Source organism: Kogia breviceps, chromosome 2 (assembly GCF_026419965.1).
Source record: "Kogia breviceps isolate mKogBre1 chromosome 2, mKogBre1 haplotype 1, whole genome shotgun sequence".
NCBI lineage: Eukaryota > Metazoa > Chordata > Mammalia > Artiodactyla > Physeteridae > Kogia > Kogia breviceps.
In genome coordinates this window covers 142,064,865-142,089,903 of record NC_081311.1, presented here as the reverse complement: position 1 = coordinate 142,089,903, position 25,039 = coordinate 142,064,865, and the positions used below count along the sequence as shown (strand labels likewise).

At 41.4% G+C, this 25,039-nt stretch overlaps 1 protein-coding gene across 5 annotated transcripts in view; it reads right to left on the bottom strand.

Annotated features, from left to right (window-relative positions):
• Positions 1-25,039, bottom strand: part of RAPGEF4 (Rap guanine nucleotide exchange factor 4) — a 318,384-nt gene that overhangs the window by 128,541 nt on the left and 164,804 nt on the right. For all 5 annotated transcript variants that reach the window (XM_067026319.1, XM_059055418.2, XM_067026317.1 and 2 more), the window contains 2 exons: positions 16,197-16,269; positions 12,137-12,156 (listed from right to left, as the gene is read on the bottom strand). In XM_067026319.1, coding sequence (XP_066882420.1) covers positions 12,137-12,156; positions 16,197-16,254 — 78 coding nt within the window. In that variant the 5' untranslated portion in view covers positions 16,255-16,269. The remainder of the gene's footprint in view (positions 1-12,136; positions 12,157-16,196; positions 16,270-25,039) is intronic.

The following is a 25,039-nucleotide window of genomic DNA, read 5'->3' as shown; positions in this document are numbered from 1 at the left end:
CTTGTTAATTTCCACATCATACATGTTAAGCAGACAGTGAAAAAGAAATTATGACTCTGACTGAATGGAATGCATGTAGTTTTTAGAGCACAATGCTTAGTGCAATCAAAGCTGTTGCAAAACGTGATGTTAACGTTATTCTCCTAACTGCTTCTGTCCTATTTCTTCATAAACAAAGGATGAAGACTAACCCCCAAATGTGATATTGATTGCATTATGCTGTTATCTGAGTACACCAGAGGATGGAGACTGATTTTTTAGGAGTCAGCTGAATGTGCGTCACTGGGGAGGAAGAGTGAACAGCTACTATTTCCTGTCCTGCCTTCTTCCAGGGCCAGACCTCCCCACTGTCAGAGCTGAGCCCACGGTGGTATCTCACCCACACCGACTCAGAATTGGGGTAGAGCGACCACAGGACCTACACTAGATCAGTCTGTGTCCTTCCCCAAGGTTTTCTAACAGTAGCTGCTGGGGAAAACCCAGGAATAGTTGGTGACCATGTTTCCAGGCTCGGGGAGAGGTGGAAGTAGAGCCCTTGGCCTCTATTAGCCCAAGGCCAGCTCCACACCTGCTCTTCCTGTGGACTTTGCCTTTGAACTGGCTTAAAATGGGTTTCAGCCACCTGTATCCTCCACAGTTTGGAGTTATGTAGTAACTTAGTAACTGCATTCTTTTGAATCAGGAGAACATCAGGGGTGGTGAATACTGAAACTTTCTTTTTCCAGAAATCCTTTGGGTTCAAGTGAGGTGGTCTTACAATGTGTGAGGTATTTGGGCACTTAACTCCAGTCTCTTGTCAGTACCACATTCTGATATCATTATCCGTTTAACCAGTCTCTGTCCTAGGCTGTTTAAGCTGTTAGGCTGTTTGCTCCTTGAAGTCAAGAATTCGTTTTATTGGACTTTGTAGCTCCAGAACCAAAGTTTGAATCTGCGTGGCACATAGTGGGCACTTAATACATGTCAGTTGATTTTAAAAGAATTAAATATAATCATTTTTCCCCTATTATGGAACTACTTCACTCCTTCAAATTTAATTGGAAATTTGTGGCTAGGCTGGAAAAATTAATTTATTTAAGAAAAAGGGGGTTATTAACCCATTTAGTAGCATAAGAAACTATAAAGAGAATGATTAACCTAATTAAGAAAACAAATTGTTTCAAGCAGGTCATAGCCATTTAAATCATACAGAAATAATTTGTGGGCTAAGTTACCAATAATATGCCTCTACCTATTCATCCTAGGTCTCTGAGGATGTCTATTAAGTCACACTTTGTTAGCTTGATTCATTTACTATTTCTACTTGAAATATTCCATAAATCAACTTTTCATTAACCTTTTATTTGGAAGGTGATACCTGCAGTTATACACAAAATTTGCTCACAAACATAAATTCTCCTAAAATCTACAAAATATAACAGAAGGGGGGAGCCAAACCTAGTAAAATTCTTGCTTATTTTTGTCTTATTTTTAATTCTTTCAGAAACATTCTAATTTTATTCATGCCCCAGGCATATACTACTCAGTATAAATACCTAAAATCAAATCTCATTATTACCACTCTCTAACCTAATGTTTATTATCATTAACTATTGACTGGACAGGGGTACAGTACAAAAGCCTATTTATACCTCATTCCTGCATACTGTCTAGTATAATGACCTTCAAACTAGGTGTCTAAATTCACTTCATCCTCAGTCTTCCCTTTCTTAGCTGTTGGAGCTGCATCCTTCTGCATGATTGGGCCAAGAACCCTTAAGTCGTCCTTGACTTCTCTCCTTCTCTCTCACCTCACATTTAACTCATCAGAAGATCCTATGACTCCATTTTCAAAATCCACCCAGAATGTAACACTTCCCACAGCCTCCAATGTGACAACATCTCCCTCTCCCCATGAGGCACCACATTAGCTGCTCAGGAGTCAGAGTTTAGTGACATTGCTATGTAAAACTATTTCCATTCTCATCAGCTTATTTACGTGAACAAGCTCTTCCAGTGCTTACATATCTAAAAACCAAGAAGTGGAGAATTGATGTTAACGCCCTGCTGCCTATAGATAACAAATTCATTTTTAAAAAGCACCCAAGTCATTCAATGATGCCTTTACAGTTATAACTTAATATTTAATAATGATTTCTAAATATATATAAAATATTTATTTTGTTTTGACAATTGTATACTACTACTAACTATCATTCAATTCAGAAGAAAAATTTTAAAGGAAACTTATGGTTATTAGAAATTTTACAACATTAAGATTTAAATATATATTTATTTTTGATACATGAAAGTATAACAGTGTGATCAATAAGAGACTTTCAATCATAAAAATACATTACAACTTGGAGGTGCCACATTAACCCTGGCAGCTCACATTTGGACACTTAACACGAAGAAAGATTGTCTTCCGTTTTATTTAAGACACTTATGTTTGGGTCTTTGTTACTGTAGCTAAATCTGTATATTGACTAATACACTGTCATAATTTAAAAGTAATCAGGCCTAGACAAAGATTCATTACAATAGGATAAAATTCTATGTGGTAAATAGAATGGGAATATAGTTTAAAGAAGAAAAAGAAATAATATAACATTGCCAACTGTTACAGAAGAGCTTATTCATATATTTTTAAAATGATGAGTAACAAAATATTTCCCATAATGCCCAACTCTGGGCTAATACACAGTAAGCATTCTATAAAAACTTGCTTGTTAATAGAATCACTTCTTGGGGAAATCTGTTTGACTTACAGGATTGGGACTCAATATCTTTCTATGGACTTGCAGATCAGATGCCCCTTCATTTAGTAAAGTGAAATTATCAACAATATATTAGATTGGAAGACATATGAATGGATGAATGAATGAATGAATGAGTTGGATATTTTGGCTAATTCAGAGGTTTCCAAGTACCAGTCATCTTACAAAAGAAAATAAAATGTACTATTAATATTTCCACTTTCATCCAAACATTTTGCGCCATGTAACTAAAACTTCAGCTGTAAGGTTAGACATGTAGAAACACTGGAACAGCCACCAGAGGGAGCCCAAGTGTTTTTCTGAACATTCGAGACACCAAAAAGAAAACATAAAATATAAAGCTCAGGGAGCAGGGGACGGGTGCGTGTAGGGGAAGGGACCATTCCTGTTTCAGCCAAAAGAACATCTTGTTGAATGACACAGCCATTTTTGCAATATGTTACAAATTCCTTTACTAGGTAGTTGTACATTGCAATGCTTTGAAAATTTAAATAGAAGAATTTGTTAACATAATATTTAAAAAGCTCACATACCCTAAAACTAGAAGGTGCAGGGTGGACTGCCATGATGACATCCATGATTCTCTGCTGGGCCACCAAACGAGCCAGGAGCCTTCTCCAGCTTATCTTCTTTTCTCTACTCTCTTACAGCTCTTACTCTTTACCCCATCCGCCTTTGTAGTCAACTTTGGGTGTGGTTTCCTCACTTTGTTTGGGATTGGGCTATCAAATTACAGCACCAAATCAGTGCTTGGTGTGACTTCAGAATTGTTCATTCTCTTAGCTGAGCTAAGTTACAAGGACATTAAGATGAACGACTTTTCATTTGGCATCTTGCCGTCTTCCCAGAATTGAGCACTGGACCAACTCCTAATAGGACGCAAGCTTTTATAAGGCTTCCCAGACCCAATCTCCTCCTAAACCAGAACCTACTGGACAGCCTCAGAGATCCCCAGTCTAGGATAATATCCCTGGACTGAGGTTACCAACAAGGGTGCGATCTCCTTTGGAATGAAACTCCAGGGAAGCTTAATGTAGTGTTTTATGTTTGGGAGCAGGGTAAAGTTTGGGAATTTCCCCCCTGCTTTACCTTATTTGATCTCCCAACATGTATCAAAATGTATCAAAAATCACTATTTTATCCATGAGGAAACTGAGGGTCAGAGAGCTAAGACTTGTTCAGTGTTGCTGGCTATTAAGTGTCAGGCACAGAAGCTGATGCACCTCTGGGGACACAGACTATAACAATGAATACGTATTGAATCCAGTCATATTAGTATATTCTGAGACAGAAATAAAATTCTCATCTTCCTTTTCTGTCAAATTACAAATAGGTAGAAAGTCGGATGGAAGTGAATTTAATGGCTTAGCACCAGTTTTACGGGGTATTTTCATAGTATGTTTTCCTACGTTTCTTTTTCATGTCCGGATGGGATAATTTTATCATGTATGCAAATAAATTAGCAGAAACCAGATTAAATTCCACAAGGTTAGGTCCTCTGCTGAATGCTGCTAGATTTAACATGTTGATTAAAGCCTTGACTATGGAATCAAAAGCATTCTTATTAAATTTGACAATGATACCCAATTGGGTGGGGTGGCTGGCACTTAGGAAAACTGGAATGAAATTTAAAATAACCTTGACAAATGGAAAAGGAAAAAGAGGTCAAAATTCAATAGAAAGCTTTGCAGAGTGATTCGTTCAAGAGAAGGGGGAAAAAAACAAAAGAGAACCACAGAAATCAGAGAGCACTGACTGGGCAATTATAGCAGAAAAGGAGCTGGAGATCAGAGTGAACAATAGGCTTCAAAGGCATCAGCTCTAGATCTGTCATTTTTAAAAGGAAGGCATGATATTGGGATGTACAAATAGGGAGAAATTCAAGCTAATTCCCTATCTGCATTCAAAACAGATCAACCTTTAGTTAAAAAAAAAAAAAAATGGTGTTTTGTTGGAACCCTGAAATGCCTGAAGCTTAGAAGTCAGATTTTGACAACTTGGAAAGGGCTCCTAGCAAGTAGAGTCCAAAATAATGACAAGTTTTTGATTTTGAAAGGTTTTGAAAAGCTCTGGTACTCTGTTCCTTTGTTCATGCATCGTTCTCCTTTCCCTTCCACCTGGGTAACATCTACGTTCCATCAGGAGCGCACGGAGGCCTGCTCTGAGCCCCTCCCCTTCTCCTGAGAACCACAGGGCCCCATGTGCCTCCTGAGAGTATGTAGGGGTGCCAGCACTGGCGCTTGGGCTGCCTCATCTCACTAATCCTCCTGGCAGGCCCCTCGGCTTCCCCCGCTATGCCACTACTCCCACACTACTGGTACTCTTACCCTGTAGGTGGGGAAACAGGAGTAAAAGGTTAACTAACTTGTCCACCTTCACATGGTTAGTAAGCGGCAGAGCTGGACTTAACTCAAGCCTGCAGAGCCTCTAAGGCCACGCGGTCACGCCACGGCCTCCCGACCACACGTGCCACAGCGCTGCAGTGTGCTGGCTTGTGTTCACACATCTGCTTCCATCCCTGGCTGCAACTCCCTGAAGGTGCTACACTTTATTTTCATGGCTCCACGTGGGGCCTGGGATCCATCAATACATATGCATTCGATTAAAGGTTTTCAAGCAACTAGACAGCACATTCTATGGGTATTTCTGAATCATTCTTTGACTGAAGGAAAATAGAAAATAAAACGAAGCTGGAGAGAACTTGAACATTTATAAAAACTGGCACTAAGAACTCTGAACAAAGGCTGATCATATTACAAAAAGTTGGTGTTACAATTTCTTTTCTGGAAATTCTAAAGAATGAAAATGGTTAAATATAAATTTATATATACATCTGCATGTGTCCATATATGTACATGTGGGTGTGTATATGTGCATCTATCTATAATGTAATTTTACCTAAAGGTAAAGAGAACAACTATAGAATATTTTAATATCTATGGACTCAGGGCAGTCTTGACACTGAATTATTAGAAAAGAATCCAAATCCTAAATGACATGTAATCACTAGATTAATTTATCCAATCTGAGAACACTACAATTTTCTCTCCTAAACCTAAGATGTATTTTGCAAATAATTTGGTTTCAATTTGTCAAAACAAGGACAATAAACATTCAAATACATCAAACATAAACGATACTATATATTTTATTCTCACAGTCAATCAAGATAACATGCTAGCAGCGCCAAGTTCTGGTGATGAACATAATTGCCTGCAGCACAGAACAAAATATTTCTGAAGACAGCAATGTACTCTCCCATAACTCTGGAATCAGCAGTGTAGTGTCTTACTATCAACATGACATTATGTTCCTGGCCCTGCTGAGAGTGGAACTAATTCTCAGCAGGAGGGCCAATAGTGAACAGCCTCACCTCAAGGCCGTGGCATTTGTTAAAGTGAGAGCAGGGAGAGACTGCTGGCTAGAGATTGGGGAATATCATTTCTTTTATGATTATTATTTTTAACCATTAAACACTACCCAGGTTCTCTGTGATATCTTGCCCAAGTCATATTCTGACTACAGAAAACACTGAGAACATATTCAAAGCAAGGTTATATGGTGTAACTCAGTGTCAGCCCTAGATCAGCATATGGCACCAATACTCAAAGGCTCTCCTCCTAAAAATGTAGACACACCCACATTAGAACACTGAATCAGTCACCAAATATAATTTGTAATGTTATAAAATAACTCTAAAATATATTAGCGAACCACCACCCCAATACACCCCGATAGGTGCCCTTTCATCAAGTTAACTCACAGCTTGCAGGTCCTGTGAACACTGCCGAAGAACATTCAGAGGCAACAAACACATGGCATAATTGGCAACAGAAGATCAGATGTTCAGAGCGTTCCTTGCACTTACTATTTACTATGTAGATGAAGGTCAAGTACACATCCTCTTAAAAATTCAATCAGAAACAGAAACAGACTTACAGACATAAAAAACAAACTTAAGGTTACCAAAGGGGGAACGTGGCGGGGAGGGATAAATCAGGAGCTTGGGATGAATGTACACACACTACCATATATAAGACAGATAACCAACAAGGACCTACTGTATAGCACAGGGAACTCTACTCAATATTCAGTGATAACCGATATAAGAATCTAAACAAGAATGAATATATGTATATTTATAACTGAGTCACTTTGCTGTACACCTGAAAGTAACACAGCACTGTAAATCAACTATGCTCCAATAAAATTTTTAAAAGAGAGAGAAAAAAATTCAATCAGTATGCCACTGCAGAAGCTAGAGAGAGATGGCACAGGCCAGCTTTTACATGAGGAGAGGAAGAGATGGAATAAAAAGCAGAAAGAAATTCAGCAAGGGCCTCTTGTCCCATAAAATGCATAATTCACAAACACGAAAACAAACATTTCTTCAGAGACCAAGAGCTGAAGTTGTCCTTGGCACCTTCGACATTAACAGGCTGTTTTTTCCTGGGAGGTGGGGCAAAATCAGTCTCGACTTGCTGAGCTACACGTTCTAATAGGCCAGCTAAGGAATGAGTATTTACACACTACAAACGCGTAATTTCGGGCCAGCAACACTGCTAAATCTAATCTTCTCTTGGGTGATAAACAACTTGTCCTTCAAATGAAAACGAGCAGCTCAGGACTTTCTGCCTTCAGCGTTTGGTTGGTTTGCTCTCCTGTGTAGAGCTTCGTACCCTCAGCCAGTCACATGTGTGCTGCTTCAGTGTGGTGACAGTGCTGGTTAAAACATTCTCACCCTAGACCAGAGGGAAATGGCTGCTAGGGTAAAGCTGTGAACTCTGGACAGGATGTCCCAATCAGCTCTGGATGCCTACCAGTCATGTTTCAAAGCAGGATTTTTTTTTTTTTTTTTTTTTTCCAGTATGCGGACCTCTCACTGCTGTGGCCTCTCCCATTGTGGAGCACAGGCTCTGGACGCGCAGGCTCAGCGGCCATGGCTCACGGGCCCAGCCGCTCCGTGGCATGTGGGATCCTCCTGGACCGGGGCACGAACCCGTGTCCGCTGTATCAGCAGGCGGACTCTCAAACTGTGCCCCCAGGGAAGCCCTTAAAGTAGGATTTTAAAAACTGCGTTCCACCATAAACTGTTGGTTTGAATTCAATTTGAAAGCTGGAGTTGAAAGGTTTTACAGAGTTTTATGGGGTTTCTTAAGTTTTTTTTAAAAAATATTTTAAGTTTCTATAAGGATACACAATTTCCTTTTTCTTCATCTGACCCAGAATCATAGGCAATCTACAATGGTAAAATAAGACATCATCATTTATTGGTGGAAAATATTCTAATCTGTTTTCTCTAACCTTGAAAAAGAGCAACAATAGAGATAAATGTTATTATAGTCCCTAAAATTTCCTAAAATTGCTAACCTATCGACACTAGTAATTACTTGCTTATTATTGCTCTCTCCTTAACGAGAATTTTCACAAAGCATGTAAACTATCTCCTTACTGTCTGCCATTTAAAACCTTATGTCTTTATAATAATTTCCAAAAATTATTCTTCATATAAATAACCCATGATTTTTTAAAAGTTTGGGAAAATTTAAGTAATCTTCTTAAAAGGAGACCAACAAAATAGCTTTGCAAAACCTCCAGCCTTGCTTGTTATTAGCATCTAGCATCAGTTCTTCCAGTGCTTGGGAAACCTCTGGGCTCTGAGTTGATAGTGCTTTATACTGGGAACATATCCTTGCGTATTTCACAAGAAGCTTACTAATCACACTGTCAACATTATCACTGCCTAAAAAATGAAGACCTCAAATGACCCTTTTGGAAACAAGACGTTTGTAAATCAGAGAACGGGATTATTTTGATATCTCCCTGAGTCTATTTTCTGGCTCCTTCCATACTGAGGAAGAAACGTATAAACTTCTAAAACTACAAAACTCCTTAGCAGTTGCCTCTCAAAAGAATGGAGTACAATAAGCAACGAAGTCTATCTACGCAGCAAAATATTATAGACAAGCTCATTCCGTCAAAGGGCAACCGTAACATTCAGCTAGAAAGCGTTCTTTTCATTGCGAATTTTATGTTCTGTGTTAAACATGGTCAGTCAGGTATGCCACTTATAGGAGACAGAAAAAATAAAATAAAATTTAAACAGATCAGAGAAGAATCTATAAAACCAACAATCCCAAACAATGGCAACCCTGACAAAATGGTCTTCTTGCTTTATTGGTTCAATGTTAATTTTTCTAACATTTTTATCAACTATTTTACAGGTTCCAGTATCCTGTGTCATCTAAAGTTGAATGATGTCCCTATGAATTATAATAAGTAGTAGACAAAAATAATCCAGCAAGTTAACTGCCAACCTATTTGTTTCTATGGAAGTGCAATTTATGAAAAGAAAGTTCTTTTTATGAAAGGTAAGGCTCGGTCTGGAAATAAAATATAGCTTGCAAGGCAGCTAAAAACACCATTTACTGACGTTTGCATATTTGATTAAAAGTTAAACATGGTGATTAACAAAATCAGGAGTAGAGCTAGAAAAAAGAATTTATTCTTTCCACAAAGAATCTGTTTGGACACTAAGACAACAGTCTAAGTGCTTTTGTTTCAGTCCACAGGCATATTATTGCTATTTAGAGAAACATAAAGGGAATATAATATTGCCCATCATGTAGTTTAAAAAGGTAAAGGATAAAAGATATCATCCAACACAACTTGTCTCTCTTTTTTTTTTAAAGTAAGACATTTCTGTATTGCTTGTTTTTGTTTTTGTTTTTTTAAAGATATTTATTTATTTTACTTATTTATTTTTGGCTGGGTTGGGTCTTCATTGCTGCACGCAGGCTTTCTCTGGTTAAGGCAAGCGGGTACTACCCTTTGTTGCGGTGCACAGGCTTCTCATTGTAGTAGCTCCTCTTGTTGTGGAGCACGGGCTTCAGTAGTTGTGACACGCAGGCTCAGTAGTTGTGTGGCTCACGGGCTCTAGAGTGCGGGCTCAGTAATTGTGACGCATGGGCTCAGCTGCTCCGCAGCATATGGGATCGTCCCGGACCAGGGCTCGAACCCATGTCCCCTACATTGGCATGCAGATTCTTAACCACTGCACCAGCAGGGAAGTCCCCAATTTGTCTCTTATAAAGGAAAAAATTCAATTAACATTAACACTACTTTAAGGCTCTTAGGCTTCTTTTTATCTTTCTAGAGCTTCAACTCTACTCATGAATGTCTTTCATCTCATTTGCTTTATTTTGACTGATGGCATTGGAGAGCTTTCCTAATAGCATGTGGTGATGTTGTATCCACTCTACTTGCTGATAGAGAAAAAGTATGCTTCCTCTTGCTAGTGAGTTTGACATAGAATGACCCAAACAAATACAAATAAGTATGTACTATGACTAGTTATTGGGAGACAGGCTGGCCAGCCCCCTAAATCTCTGAGGGCAAGACGCTGTTAAATTCATTGTATCTGACTTTCTGCAAACTTCAAATTCCTCTTTTGTCATGAAGTGAGCTACATGACAGCTGGCAGGCTTTCTGCTTAGAACGTTGTATCTGTCGTTCCACTGTGGGGAGGTCCAACCTAAAGGTTACTGGGTGCCTAAGAGACACAGAGCATCCTTTTGAAGCTTAGAACATTTGAGACCTCCTGGGGCCTGGCCATTCTGTGTGCGCTCTCCACACCACTGACAGTCCCTTGATGAGGAAGCACCAGGCCCTTTTATCATCTTTATTTGGCTAATGATCCATGTATTATTTGTTACAGTGTGCTTTGGGACATCCATGTCCAAAATGGTGCCAAGATCAGTTACTTTAGCATCTAAAGCCTATTGTCTTAGACTCTCCATGAACCTGATCATCTACAGCTTTACTCAACATACAAAGATACATTTTTTTAAATAGCAAAATGCCATTACAAAGGTTCACTGAACAAAGACATTTTAAGGAGGGTTAGTAGACATTTGATCATGTCCAAAACGTCCATTGGACATTTGGTCCACATCAAAAGGTCCTTGAAATTTGGTTGTATCCAAAAAGTTCATAAGCATATTTGGTCCATGACAAATGGCTTTGGATAGGACAAATATCAAGGACCTTTTGGCATGGACCAAATGTCTCTATAGATGCTTTTGGACCAGACCAAATGTTCTTCAAGGTTAAGGAGAGCCATAAAATGTAAAAGGACAGTTACTTTATAAGGGGTAGGGCATTTTTCAGAGGAGAAAAGACAGCTAGAAAATGATACAAGACTTGAGAAAATAATTATTGCAACAGTCCTCACCTTTACTGAGCTCTATTGTATGACTCTCTATGCTTTCCACAGATTATCTCACTCAGTATTCACGATGGCCTCTTGACGTAGTCACAACCAACATCCACATTTTAAAGATGAGGCAAGGATGTTTAGAGAAGTCAAGTGGCTTGTGCAAAGTCCCACAACTAGGAACTGAAGTCCTTTGCTGAACCAAGTCAACGAGGATTTGGAGTGACATTGCTAGGTCTTGAACCCAAATTTGTAGTGGTATAGCAGTGGACCAGAATTCCCAACCAGCCCTTTAAAACCAACATTACGAAAACAGGAAGACCTAAAGAAAGCTAGAGTCAGACCTCTGAAAAGGAATACAGAAATAGTCTGAAATTACCACTGGCCCAAAAGCAGGGAAAGGTCAGAAAAGGGAGAGAGTTCTGTAACACTGTCACTTGGGTACAGCAATTGCGGAACACAACGACAAGTCGATACAATTGAGAGCCACCAAGCACCACTTAAGATTAATCCCTACACACTTCCATATTAACCTTTCCATGTTGTTGTCTAAATTTAGATTCCAGTTAATATCATTATTATTTGCGTGCAAAGACAATGCCACTCACTACACCACTACCGGCCTTAGAAGGAGTACTTGGCACTGGTTCTTGGTGACAGGTTTATCCTAAAGCACCTACTCTCTTACCTGTTTGCCCTGACCAATTAGAGCAATTCATTATTTTCGACTTCAAAGAGAAATACTGACTCTAATGCACTGGGATACAATTATAAAATCAACTGGCCTGAAATCTCATATTTTGTATTCCTACTAAGGAAAAACAGCTAATTTTCTATGTGCTGTTAAACTAGTGGTTTGCTCTACTGCCATGTATGCATCATGGGAAAAAGAAAACACTTATCAATTATACTGTTTGTCCCTAGAATAACGTTTCTTTGGACTAGTTAACATCAAGGACATGTGATGACCACGTCAGAGCAATCAACCTTCTCCCCTTCATGTTTCAAAGTGACTCACCAAAGATGCCAGAATAAGATTAGAAAAATATTTACTGCTCTGTTGAATGTGGATAAAGAGCTCTCTTTGATGGTAGCGTTACCACAATTATTTTTTACCTTATGACAGTTTTTACAAATTAGGCAGAGAAGAGTAGCTACTCACGTTCTCCTTGTCAGGAATCCCTAGAAGAGGAAAGAGAGAGAGAAAAAGAGCATGAGCTGTAAGATCAACTTGCAAAATGGCAATGAAATCCCTTTGCTGAATCAAACCAAGTAAAATTTGGGTGTTTTCAATTTGACTTTCCATAAAAACATACATAATGCTGCTTAGAAAAATAGCAGCACCTACCAAAATCTGTAACATAAATAAATCAATGAATCAGGAGCAGGGCTGTGTGCCAGACGATAAAATCTCATACTTATTTTGCTTTTCTACCATACGCTTTACTCTCCTAGAGGTAAAAATCCATCCCTGCTTATTTTACACCATGTGAGCAACTGTCTCAGAGCAATTACTCTGTCTCGGGCACCAGAACACTCAGAATTTTAGACGAACACATCAACTCTTAAGTTGCACATATTGTATTTTTCCAGGGCAACCCCCCTGACACCGCTCCAGGAATGTGAACCTGGGGGCAAGCCTCACATAAAGACTACTAGCACGCAACTTTTATTTTGGGCAAAGCAAACTGCTGCTGCTTCCAAGTCAGGTCCAAGCAGGCAATGGTTGTTTCCAGGGGTGTCTCAATTTTCTTAGCAAATAAGTTAATCATTCGTCCATTCACTCATTTACACACATTTCATGAGCACTTGGTCCAGGCCGGCACTGGTCCCTTGTACGTCCTTTGGGTCTGCTACTCTGCCATGGTAAGGGTGGCCATACTGGAAGGTCACCAGCCCCAGCAGAGCTTACTGGCCCCAGTACAGTGAGAACAAGAGGCCTTACACTGAAGAGACAAAAGTCCAGGTGGTTTTTATGTGTGGCGTGCACCTAGTTTAGAACTACTGGGGTGGTGTGAGGGGGTTTGCAATGCAAAAATATAGTACGTCCAAATTCTGAGAAAGCAGGACTTTATGTGTTTAATAAGGGGCCATACAGGACTTAAAATATTGGCATTAAAAGCACCGAGTGCCCATCCTAATAGGCAGCAGTAAGCAGGAGGGGTAAGAAAAGAATACATTATCAGGAAACATACCCTAATTAAACTTTGACCCCCAAACTGGGATCGTATCAGGACATAAATGCTCAGGCAGGAAACACGGGGACAGAGAGGGTCGTCCTCTCAAGCAGAGTGTTAATGAACATGTTTGCCATCACTTCTCGGATCTGCCAGAAAGAGTAAAGGTGGCCCAATGTCAGCACTCTGAAATTCGTCTTGAGTTCATCCATCCATCTATCCATCCATCCAACGACCGTTTGCAAGGACTAGAGTTGACTAATGAGGAGATACAGGGTTGTAACAGAAGCTTACTTTCTAGGAGGTTTAATAAGATAAACACACAGTTGTACAAATCGTCATATCAGAGTGGATAGAAATTAGGGTATTTGTAGGGAAATAATACTGAAAAGGTGCTCTCAGGCCATGCAGGAACTTGCAAGTTGGGCTAAGGCATTAGCAGTCTTGGAATTTCACCTTCCATGACTGGCAATGGACCATCATTAAAGGTTCTGAGCAACAGAGTGGTATGATCAAGAAAAAGGAAGGAAGGGACTTTTCAAAATTAAAAGACACCTAAGACATGAAAACCAGAGGCAATGGCATGGTCCTTCGTTGAAGCCCAGTTTGAACGATTAACTACACAGACATTCAGTTGGGGAAATTGGGACCTGGATTTAGTGGTGGATATTATTAAGGAAAATCATACCAGTAATTAGGTATGATAATGGTGTGGTTTTTGCATGGAAAAGTCTGTATTTTCAAAAATGCCTGCTGAAGTTTGTTGTAAAGGAAAAACTAACACACTATTGTAAAACAATTATACTCCAATAAAGATGTTAAAAAAAAAAAAATGCCTGCTGAAGTATTTGGGCCGAAATGTATATATATGATTAGAAGAAGGAAATATGGCAAAATAGTAATATGAAAATACCTATCAAATTATTAATAATCTTATTTAAGTATTAAAGTTTAATACTAATTAAAGTGTTGACAATACAGGTATTAACTGTATCATTCTGTATGCTTGAAACTTTTCATAATAAAAAGTAAACTTAAAAAGTTCTGTGTAAGTCAGGTGTAGGGTAAACCAAGAGTGAAATAATGAAGGTTCAAAGCCAGTTGAGCCATCTTTGCTCTCAGGTCAAGGGTGATGAGGCCCTCAGCCAGGGGGCTGCAGAGGGGAGAGAAAGGAAAGACTGTGAACACTACACAGGAAGGAACAAGGGATGGACAAGTGATTAACTTCAGGGGGTGGAGGTGAGAGAAAAGAGGACCCCCAAACAGTGGAGGTTTAGTAGCTGGTATGGGAGGCCAAGTGGAATTATGAATGGAAATACACTTTCAGGAGGAAGGATGGTTTGTGGGAATCACGATGTATTCCGTTACTGATATTTTGAGTGTATGAGACCAGCAGGACATCCGGGTGGAAAGAGAATCAGATCAGTAGTCATTTGGAAAGTTACCTGCCCTTTGTAAGACTCAAACAGATTTGTATCAGTTGCAAGAAAGGATGCAACGGTGGAGGGGTCAGTATAGAGGAAAAAAGAGAAAAACAGCCAAGGCTGTCTAAACTTCCAGCTGAGGGGAAGAATACCCAGGAAAGAATACAAGTGGCCAGTGAGATACAAGAAAACCAGGATAATGCAGTGGAGGCTGGGACCCAAGGGAGAATGGAATCCGAACACGGAAAATCTTACCCAGTCATAGAGAATGTGTAATAGTAATGACTGAGGCTGGCTATTGGTTGGTCACTGGAGAATTCAGATGGCTTGAGTCAAGAAGTATATGGCAGAAGGAAGACACTGAGGGGTTAAAGAATAACTGGTGGTGAGGAAATAATAGCTCACATCATTTGGGTGCTTATTATATTCCCGGCACACTTGCTTCTAAACATTTGACACATTTTGCTTCATTTAATCCTCACAACAATCCTATGAGGAAACCGAGGCACAGAGACACTAAGCGCCTTAACGGAAGTCACACAGCTAGGAGACAGCACAGCTGGGATTTCCAGCTCAGTTACTGGTCATCCCTTGATCAGCCAGGAGAGAAAAATCAAGAACAGGGGAAGAAATGAAAGGAAAGAAAGATCTGCCCTCCAACACCCACCTCTCCAAGGACAGAAGAGAAACAGAGAAAGAGAGGGCACAGACTGCCAAGAAACTGGGAAACAGAGGGGACAGAAGCTCACTTAAGATCCTGGTCAAGCGGGAAGGAGGGTCACCTGTAGAGAGTGACAAGTCTGAGTGTGAGAATGAGAATTCAGGGAGGTAGGAAGAGGATGGGAAGGGTGACTCTGGCTCTGAAGATGCTTGGAGTGGACTACTCGATCCATCAGTGTGTCAGTGTTGAAGTGCTACAGCTTCAGAAACCCCAGGGCTCGCTGCCTTGTAACACATATACGGACAAGAGCCAAGTAAGGGGACCCGGAGCCTCAACAAGCAACTCCCAGTGATGGTATCGCGTGCTAAAAAGATGCTTCTGACATGCATGAACAGATAAACAGACTCAGGACACAGGATTTCTTCGAGTCTAGTGGGCACCCATTAGAAAAGAGCGTCACAGAGAAAAACTTCCTTTCTTGCATGATCAGCCAGAGACTGATCTGGCTGATTCCAGGTCTCTTACAAAAGGCCTGGAATTTGAAGAGGCCACGATTTAAGAAGAATAAAGAATGAATCCTGTTGCTTCTCTCCTTGATCAGCAGCATCAAAATAAGCAAAAGGTGTGGCTCTCAGGTGTCTACGACAAACACAGTTCATGAACCCCATTTTTAAAAGAGCCCAGAAACAACCCTTTAAAATGAAGGTATTCTGGGAAAGCATGCTGAAGTTCCAACTAGTACCAGGGCATACCTCTCTCTATCAGCTAAGATCACAAAATTATACTATAGAAACAATTTTTTAAAATAACTCAAAAGTGTGTGGGCTGGTGGGTCTGTTTATCCACAAAAGAGTCTGGAGACTTACTGTCAAGCTGGTGTAGGAAGTACTTTTTTGTCACATGAAAACACATACCGCACAACAGATTTTTATAGACAAAATGTTCATATTTTTCACTTACTGTCATTGTTAGAGCCTGTTTCCATAACACCATAAGGAGGAGCCAGAAGTCCTGCCATGTACTGTCGATACTTCTGAAAGACAAGATTGTAAACTCAGTGTACAGATATTTACTCACTTTGAGCATTCGTGTATTTACATGTTAAAAAGCAGAAACGCTGGGTGTCAGGAAGCATCTGAGTCTTGTATTTATAGAGCCACGGAGCGTGCTGTCTGGGCTCTGTGGCCTAAAATAAAAATGCTGTGTTCTAAAGAGGTCTTCCCGGATGAGACGGAAAGAGCCCCTGTTAGGGAGGGAGTTCTATCACAGCCCGTTCCTCCATGTATTTGTGACTGATTAACCAAACGGTGTGGGCTCTTACCCTCCCCTCCACCTCTTTCCCATTTTCTCATGCTCTCAAACACATGCTCAGGTTTTTGAGGAGGGAAAAGACATTTGGTTTTTGCAGATGCAGATACAAATAAAAGTGCTGTCTTCTTAACAGGTGAATAGCACTGAATCAGCTGTCTTTCAAAGCAAAAAGAAATGCATCTCTAGAAAATGTCTGTTTTGAAAGAAGCTGATTCATCGCCATTTACCAACTTCCTTTTTACACTGTACACCTGCCCGTTATGTGACCTCCAAAGAACTTTCGATTTGTTGTCACATAGAATAGTTTGGCTTCATTTGGAACTATTTGGAGTCCCATGAATTGTCTCCCCCTAACTTTTTTGGTCCAGGCCTGCTTTAAAACCTGGGGCTCAGCGATACATATTAGCCTTGGGAGTCTGTGCTGTTTTGAAGGGATAAGGCTAGGTGAGCATAAAGCATGTAGGTAGAGCACCCAACAAGACAGGAGTGACATTTACGAAGAATGGAAAATGAGTGTAAGACATCCTCTCTTCTCAGGTAATAGGTACAGCCTCCTCCGCTTTCAGAATGAAAAGCTGGGCAATTTTATTTATTGCATGGTGTCATGTATATTTATGGTTTATAATTATGATGACACATAAATGTTAAACAGCATCAAAGGAATCAACAGTCTATAACGTGCTTGTGGGTTACACAGACGTCAGCAGAAAAAGACTTCATCTGTAGCAATGGGCAGCTGGCAGCATGCAGTATTTGAGCAGCCATCTGGCCCATTTGGTAGATTTGAATGGTGTTTGTAAAGTAACATTGACGAGTTCTCAAAAGAGCCTTTTTCTAGTCAAGATGTGACTAGCTTTTTTTTTTTTTTTTTAATCCTTTTTTTCTTCTCGTTCTGAGGCAACTATACTAACACCTGCATGCAAACATTTAAAATCATGATTTTTCTCTGCCTCTGAGTTAACTAATCACTCAAACATACACATGGGACCAAGCCATCACCCTGCATTCCTGACATTTCCTTTGATAATTCCCCAATTCTGCTTTTCCTCTTTCTTATGATACTATCTACTCTTCTTCCTCATGAGAAAGCACTGATCAAAGCACACTTCTGGGCATAATATTATGCTGGACTCTGAACAAAACAGGCTCAGAGAGAGCAGATGGGCTAGGTTATGTTCTAAGAAGGTTCTATGACCCCCTACAGCCTTTTGAGGTATTCCTGTCACTGTTAGCAACTACATTAACAGGCTCCTGAAAGAAATAATTCATGTTAGATTAAAGGAGCAATTTTGCTTTGCTTAGAAATGTTGTTTTGGATGCAATGGATGCAATCTGTCTCGGGGACCTCAATGCCAATTTCCATGAACTCCAGGGAAGCACCTTGCTGACTCCTAAATGAACAGGACTCCACCTTCCTTCAACTCCATAGCACTAGGTCTGAGGTTGGCTCATGGAGCATGCTACCAGGGCTGCCACTCCTGGGAACAGAAAACAGAGCAGCCGTTTGGAGCGCAGAGTGCGGGCTGGGCTTCAGCGTGTGTTTGTACTGAGCATCTACTACGTGTAGACTGTGTCCTAGACACTGGGCTTACTGCAGAGAACAAGCAGACAAGGCCCCCTGCACTTGTGAAACATCGATCTCCTGCAACACAGCGTACCGTGTCTTGCACATAATAGGATATTAACACTTATCGTTGACTTTTGGAATGTGAATGGCATTATCAAACATATATAAAAATAGAAAGAATACCACACCGCATACTTAACATCCATCCTCAGTAATTAACTCATGACTAATGTTATTTCATCTACACTCCTATCCACTTGCCCCTCCCAGAGTTATTCTGAAGCAAATTCCACATATCATATCATTTAATCCATAAATATTTCAGTAGCAATCTCTAAAAGGTAAGGATTCTTTTCTTCCCCCAGACAAAACCATAACACCACTATCACAACTGAGAAATGTAACAATATCTCCATAATATCCAGTCAAGTGCAAATTTCTAATTGTTTCATAAATGTCATTGCTGAATTGAATTTAAAAATAATTTATTAGGTACGTAGATAAATGAAACAGAATACAGAGCCCAGAAATAAACCCACACGTATATGGTCACTTAATTTACAACAAAGGAGGTGCTGGGAAAACTGGACAGCCACATGCAAAAGGATAAAACTGGACCACAATCTTACACCATACACAAAAATTAACTCAAAATGGATGAAAGTCTCGAACATAAGACCTGAAACCATTAAACTCCTAGAAGAAATCATAGGCTGTAGGCTCCTTGACGTTGGTCTTGGCACGATTTTTTTTGGACTTGACAGCAAAAGCAAAGGCAATCAAAGCAAAAATCAGTAAGTGGGACTACATTAAACTGAAAAGTATTTGCACAGCAGAAGAAACAATCAACAAAATGAAAAAATAACCTGCTAAATGGGAGAAAATATTTACAAATCATATATCTGATAAGGGGTTAATATCCAAAATATATAAATATAAAAAAACCCAAACTCAGAGATACAGAGAACAGATTGGTGGTTGCCAGAGGGGGAGGGTGGGGAGTGGGTGAAATGGGTTTTTAAAACCTATTTCTGCAGAACCCTGGGCTCCTTGGAGGACCCTCAGGCAAGGGTACCATGCAGGCAGAACCTTCAACTAGAGTGTCTTCACGTTTAGCTGATATATAATTTGGAGTTCTAAGAGCAATTTCATTTGAAAGATGACTTTTGCTTCCGAAAAAGAAAAGTTTACAAACCACAAGATTAAATAATCTCTAAACTTCCAGCCAGACAGATGTCACTCAAAGATCTCCATGAAGAATCAACCAAGACCAAATTAGGATTTGCCTATGAAGTGTTAGGGATTCTATTCTCTGTTAGAAAGACATCTGTGGCTGCAGATTGGCCAAATGACAGGCTGCTCCATACCTGAAAGGGTTGTCGACAAAACCGGTAGAACTAAGAATTTAACTGAGACGCATCATGGTGCAATGCTGCCCTTCTCCAACTGAGGTGTGCAGATCCCCCCCCCAGTGTAGCACCCGGCAGGGCAAGAGGGTATGTGACAAGGGTTAACAGGAGCTCTTCCTAGAGCTTACATTTTATTCTATGTCAAATAGTTTGAAGGATTACTTTTATATTATGGAGCAGAAAACTAAATTTGCATAAATTTTAAAGATTAAAGCATGCGACTTCAAAGACATTTTGAGCTTGCTTCTGGCTACTTCTAGCTACAAAGGGTCTAGACCCAAGGCGTTATGTATTGATTTCCTCTACATTCATAGAACTTCAGTGGAAAAACCCAAGCGCCTCTGATGTAATAGAAAGCATGCAGATGCTGGAATCACACAAGAAAGGGGTCTTAATTCTGATTCTGCCACATGCTACCTGTGTGAACCTGAGTAAGTTACTTACCTCAGTTTCCTGGGATAATATCACCCATCTTCCAGGGCCATTGGGAGGATGAGAAATAAAATCTAGAGAAGTGCCCAGCACATATTAGGCCCTTAATAAATGATTACTGTAGTAGTAATAAACAATCAAGAATTGATCAAACTAATCCCAATATATTTGATGATATTTCCCAAGCAGAGTCTCCAGCTTTAGGGAAGAACACTCTCTAAGTGACTTCTTATTACTGAGGCTGTTGATACACACACAATATAAAGACCCACAATACATCCACTGGCCTGTCTGCTAAAGGGAGCTGTGGAGAAATAAGAATTTAAAGAATAAATGTTCTAAAGTACTTTTATAATATACTGCTTATTTTCATACCCACATGGTAAAACAGTCCAAGGAGAAGGGATGAGCCCAGGAGAGGAAGCCCAGAAATAACTGAACAAAAATAAGTAAAGCCTTTCAGCCATCAGAACTGATTTTGGTTAACAAAATCTTAAAAAACAAAAATCTCTAAATTACAATTGGCCAGTTTTTAAAGCAAAGTCAGTGCAGGGAAGAAGTCCTCAGGCTAGTGAGGCCAGAAGCCTGTTCTTAAATCAAGGTGGAGATATGCCACTGGCTATCCTAATGTTTTCTGAGAAAAGACAAAAGATGACAGTCTTAGGAAGGTTAAAACCTGGTCCATCTCTCAGCCCCTTCACTGTCCCCCCAAAGCCACTGAGGAAGCCTGGCTGGGAGGCTGGCAGAGCAGCCACCAGGCCGAGGGAGGCTGTGGGTAAATCCAGCTCTGCTCCACAGCCTTGAGCCCCAGGCTGGGGCTGCTCGCACCCAGAGCAGGGGGTACCTTTCTCTATTCCACGCAATGGCTCCACATGGCCCAGCTGTAGCCTGGGAGCCAGATATAAAAGTTGGGTGGTGTCTGCTGGAGGAGGGGGGCATAGTAGACATATGTCATATTCTAAAGGCCAGTCTCAATTTGCCAAGCAGGACACACAGAGAATAAAGACTGGCAGCCTGAACCCTAGCTAGATCCTCTGTGACAAGAGAAGAAGGGGTCCCAGTAGGGCAGAACTCCCCACCCTGGAAGGCAAGGCTTCCCTGACACACTGAGGGCTTTCCTGGGTGTTCTGCAAGCTGCTGCCCGCTGCCAAGGCATCTAGGCTGCCAGCAGGCAACTGTCACCACATTCCGCAGGAGCCAGGCACAGACCTCAGCTTTGGGTACAAGCCTTCCCAGCAACTGTCCCCTGCCTTTTGCCACCAACCCCATCCACCTAGGAGATCTTCAGGTTTCAGGAAAAGTGTAAATAACATCCTTAGGCTGGGATATCAATACTAGAAAAACATTTAAAACAGGAAGCCATGAGGATGATGGACAGGCCTTGCTGTGAACACCTGAGGGTATAGGGGCGATGCACATGTGCTCAGAACAAGGGACATGCTAATGACATGCTAATGACAGCTTGGGTAGTGTCCAAGGCTGGGGAAGAATAGAGGGGACTCTACCAGGGGTGTGGGGATACGTCGTGTCATCATGTCCCATTCATTACATCTGTTCTAGGGTCTCCCAAAGTATTAAAGCTGAGTTCATGAAATGTAATGACAAACAGGTTGCCTGTACTTTCTCTGAAAGTATCCTGATTATGTGGTAGAATAACTTAGAATAGGGAGGTAAAGTATAGGCCCCCCCTCTTTTCTGTTTCTTGGCAAGAGTTCTTTCACAACTTCTGTATGTGTAACGTATGGTGGGAAAATGGACATGGCACATTGCTCTAAAATCCCAGAGATCTGGAGAATTCTTAAAGACGTGAAGAGTAGACGGGGAAAAAGTAAAGCAGTTGTAGAGGGAAACCTTCATGCAGAATTTTTCTTTTTACCCTTTTAGAGCCATATGTACCGCTTCTCTCACAGCAGATCTCTGGCTTGACCGAGTTTACCTCTTACTGCCGACTTATTCTTTTTTCCTCGTTTCTTGATTTCTGTAGCATCGACCTAACAGGGCACAGTGAACTTCCACTGCCTCTTCTTCAGTGATGTTTAATTCATCCTTCGGCTCTACTATAGATATTTCTAAGTGGAGGCAAAATCTGTTTGCCAACTCCCGGCCATTTTTAATTCATGAGTAACCTGCAAGAGCTGTAGTTTGGAGGGCAATAATCACAACTACAGCTCTAATGGAGGAAGTTTCCCAAACCTGAATCGCTTAAGAATCCTAGAATGGGGCTTCCCTGGTGGCATAGTGGTTGAGAGTCCGCCTGCCGATGCAGGGGACGCGGGTTTGTGCCCCGGTCCGGGAGGATCCCACATGCCACGGAGCGGCTGGGCCCGTGAGCCATGGCCGCTGAGCCTGCGCGTCCGGAGCCTGTGCTCCGCAACGGAAGAAGCCACAACAGTGAGAGGCCCGTGTACCGCAAAAAAAAAAAAAAAGTCAAACTTCCTGTTTGAAATTCTCTCACTCCTGGCCTATGAAGGTGCAGAGATCCCGACCAATAGGTGGAGGGACCCTCAAATTCTCTCAAGTGAGAGCAGGGCGTTGAGGAATATAGCTTAGGCAGCCCTCACTTAGTCACAGAGATGAGTCAGATTAGCCTGGAGGGAAAGGGAGAGAAAAATGCATTCACTAAATCAGTCAAGGGGAAAAGAGAGGCACAGTGGGATCCCCAGAGGCTTTGCTTCTAGGGATGGGGACAGCCATTCTCACGTGATCATACAATCATCTCAGTGCAGTGGTGCCAGGAGATAGAAGTAAAAAAGGTACACTGAAAACATGGCTGGGGGTAGAGAGTGGGGCAAATTCAGATCTGGGAGTCAGGGCAAGGACGTGGAATCTGAGGCTGAGTAGGCTTGGAGGTAAGGGCCAGGGGGCCTTCCAGGTATACGGGGAACAAGGGTGCTGTGCAGACAAAGACGCGTCTCTGGCAGGAGAGTCAGGATGAGGGTGTCCGGAGAGGGGAAGGCAGTGGGGACAGCGCGGTGCACGGGCCAGACAGGCAAGGCCTTGGAGGCCATGAGAGGCATTTGGAACATTATCCTACTACAGTTGGAAGCGGTTTAAGTGGAGAAGTGACAAGAATAGACATGTGTTTTTAAAAGATCATTCTGGCTGCTGTGTGGAGAACGGTTTTGATGGGAAAATAAGGAAGGCATTAAGCCCTTAAGGGGAGGGCAGGCCTGGATGTGGCCCCTCAAAGGGGCCTGAGATTGGCAGAGAGGGAAGAGAGAGGGACGGGGAACAGGGGTGGTAAAGACCCTTCGTTCCTCGAGGCCAAACAATCTCCAAGTACTTAGACTTGATAATAAAGCCTCAGATTTCTTGCCAAAGCACACTCAACACACGTGCGCTTTTAATATGACTAAAAGGTTCGGCGATTTCAGGGAGCTCATGGGAATAATTATCACTTTAGTGCACACTCTGCATCTTCGAGGGACTGAATTAGCCATGAGCTTCTCTTAGAAAAACTCAAATTGAGAGGAAGACATACACTCACAGTAGGTCAATGCTCCTTAATTGAGTCATAAAATAATTTGTTCTGGAGCTGTTATTGCACAGGAAATCCTCCTAAACTCTCTTTTTGCTAAGCCTGAACCTACTGCAGTCCATCTAATGTATAAATGAGACTATGAATATTGTCTCTAAATAACTGCTACCTCCTTGTTTATATAAAAACCTGTTGATTGACATTTTACTTAAACATATTCGTATTCAAAGTGATGACTATTAAATATAGTTATCTGGAATTAAAATGATGAAGCCCAGCACTTATAAAACTAACAGGAATGTCGTAATACCTATCATGGGAACTTGCAAATTCCAAGGAAGTGCTTAAATATTGATAATACAAAATTAGGATGCATCAATCATTTAAAAATCTAAAACAAAGGATCATTTCACAGAAGGTAACAGCCCTGACTGTCATCTCATTAGAACAAGCTACCAACATTTTGACTTTGCATTCTTGCTCTACAATGTACTTATAAAGGGCAGCAGGCAGCGTAGGAGGGGGACTGGCGAATAGTGATTCAGGAGGTGCTACGGTCTGGCTGTGTCCCTGCCAAATTCATATGCTGAAATCGTAGCACCCAAGGTAATGGTATTAGGAGGCGGGGCCTTTGGGAGGTGCTTAAGTAGGAGGGTGGAGCCCTCATGAATGGGATCAGTACTCTTCTAAGAGACCCCACAGAGCTCCCTAACCCCTCCTGCCCTGTGAGGACACAAGGAGGAGCATGCAGCCTGGGAGAGGGCCCTCACCCGACCATGCTGGCACCCTGACCTCAGACTTCCAGCCTTCAGAACTGGAAAGAATAAATTTCTGTTGTTTAAAAGTCCCCTAGTCTGTGGTATTCTGTTATAGCAGCCTGAACAGACTAAGACAGTGGGGTGGGGAGGGGTCTTTTCGTGGCCCAAACAGGTATCTGAACCTCCACTTTAGAGGCACTTCTTTAGTTTCTGGCTTTGTCCCTCAAAACCCAAAACTACTGGGGCGTAAGTACTATGCATTTCCGTAGTTATTTTCTGACCATGTTTCTCTAGAAGCATCCACAGGCTTCTCACCTGACCCACCTCCTTAACCCCAATCCCACCCTGAAAGCCCACTGAGCATACAGGATCCCGGTTTTTGCCATATTCACGAATGGAAACTACACAAGGGCAGTGACTTTTGCCTGCTTCATACACTGACGGAACGCGACAGCCTGGAGACGGCTGCTTCTTACCTTCAAACATTCTTGACCTTTGGAGCCTTTCTACTTGAATTTATTCCAAACTCCTGCAGCTTTTCTGCTCACACATAGGTGCCTACTTTCTTTATCTCCCTTCATTGGTAACATTTCCATCAGTTCCGCTCCCACCTGCTGTAAACAACCTTGAAACATCCTTGTCAATCCAATCCCATATATACTGACTGCCTATATCTGGGGAATCCCAGTTAACAGCTCTGTGTGGTTCTGGAAGCTTCCGTTTACTGTGGAATACCGTACTCCATGAATTCCTTGAGTGGTTCCTGGTTCCTGTCACCTCTCTGCTCTAGATCACCTGAACTGTTTTCCTTGCAGACTGCGCTCTTAGGCGTCTCGCCCAGGCCCCTA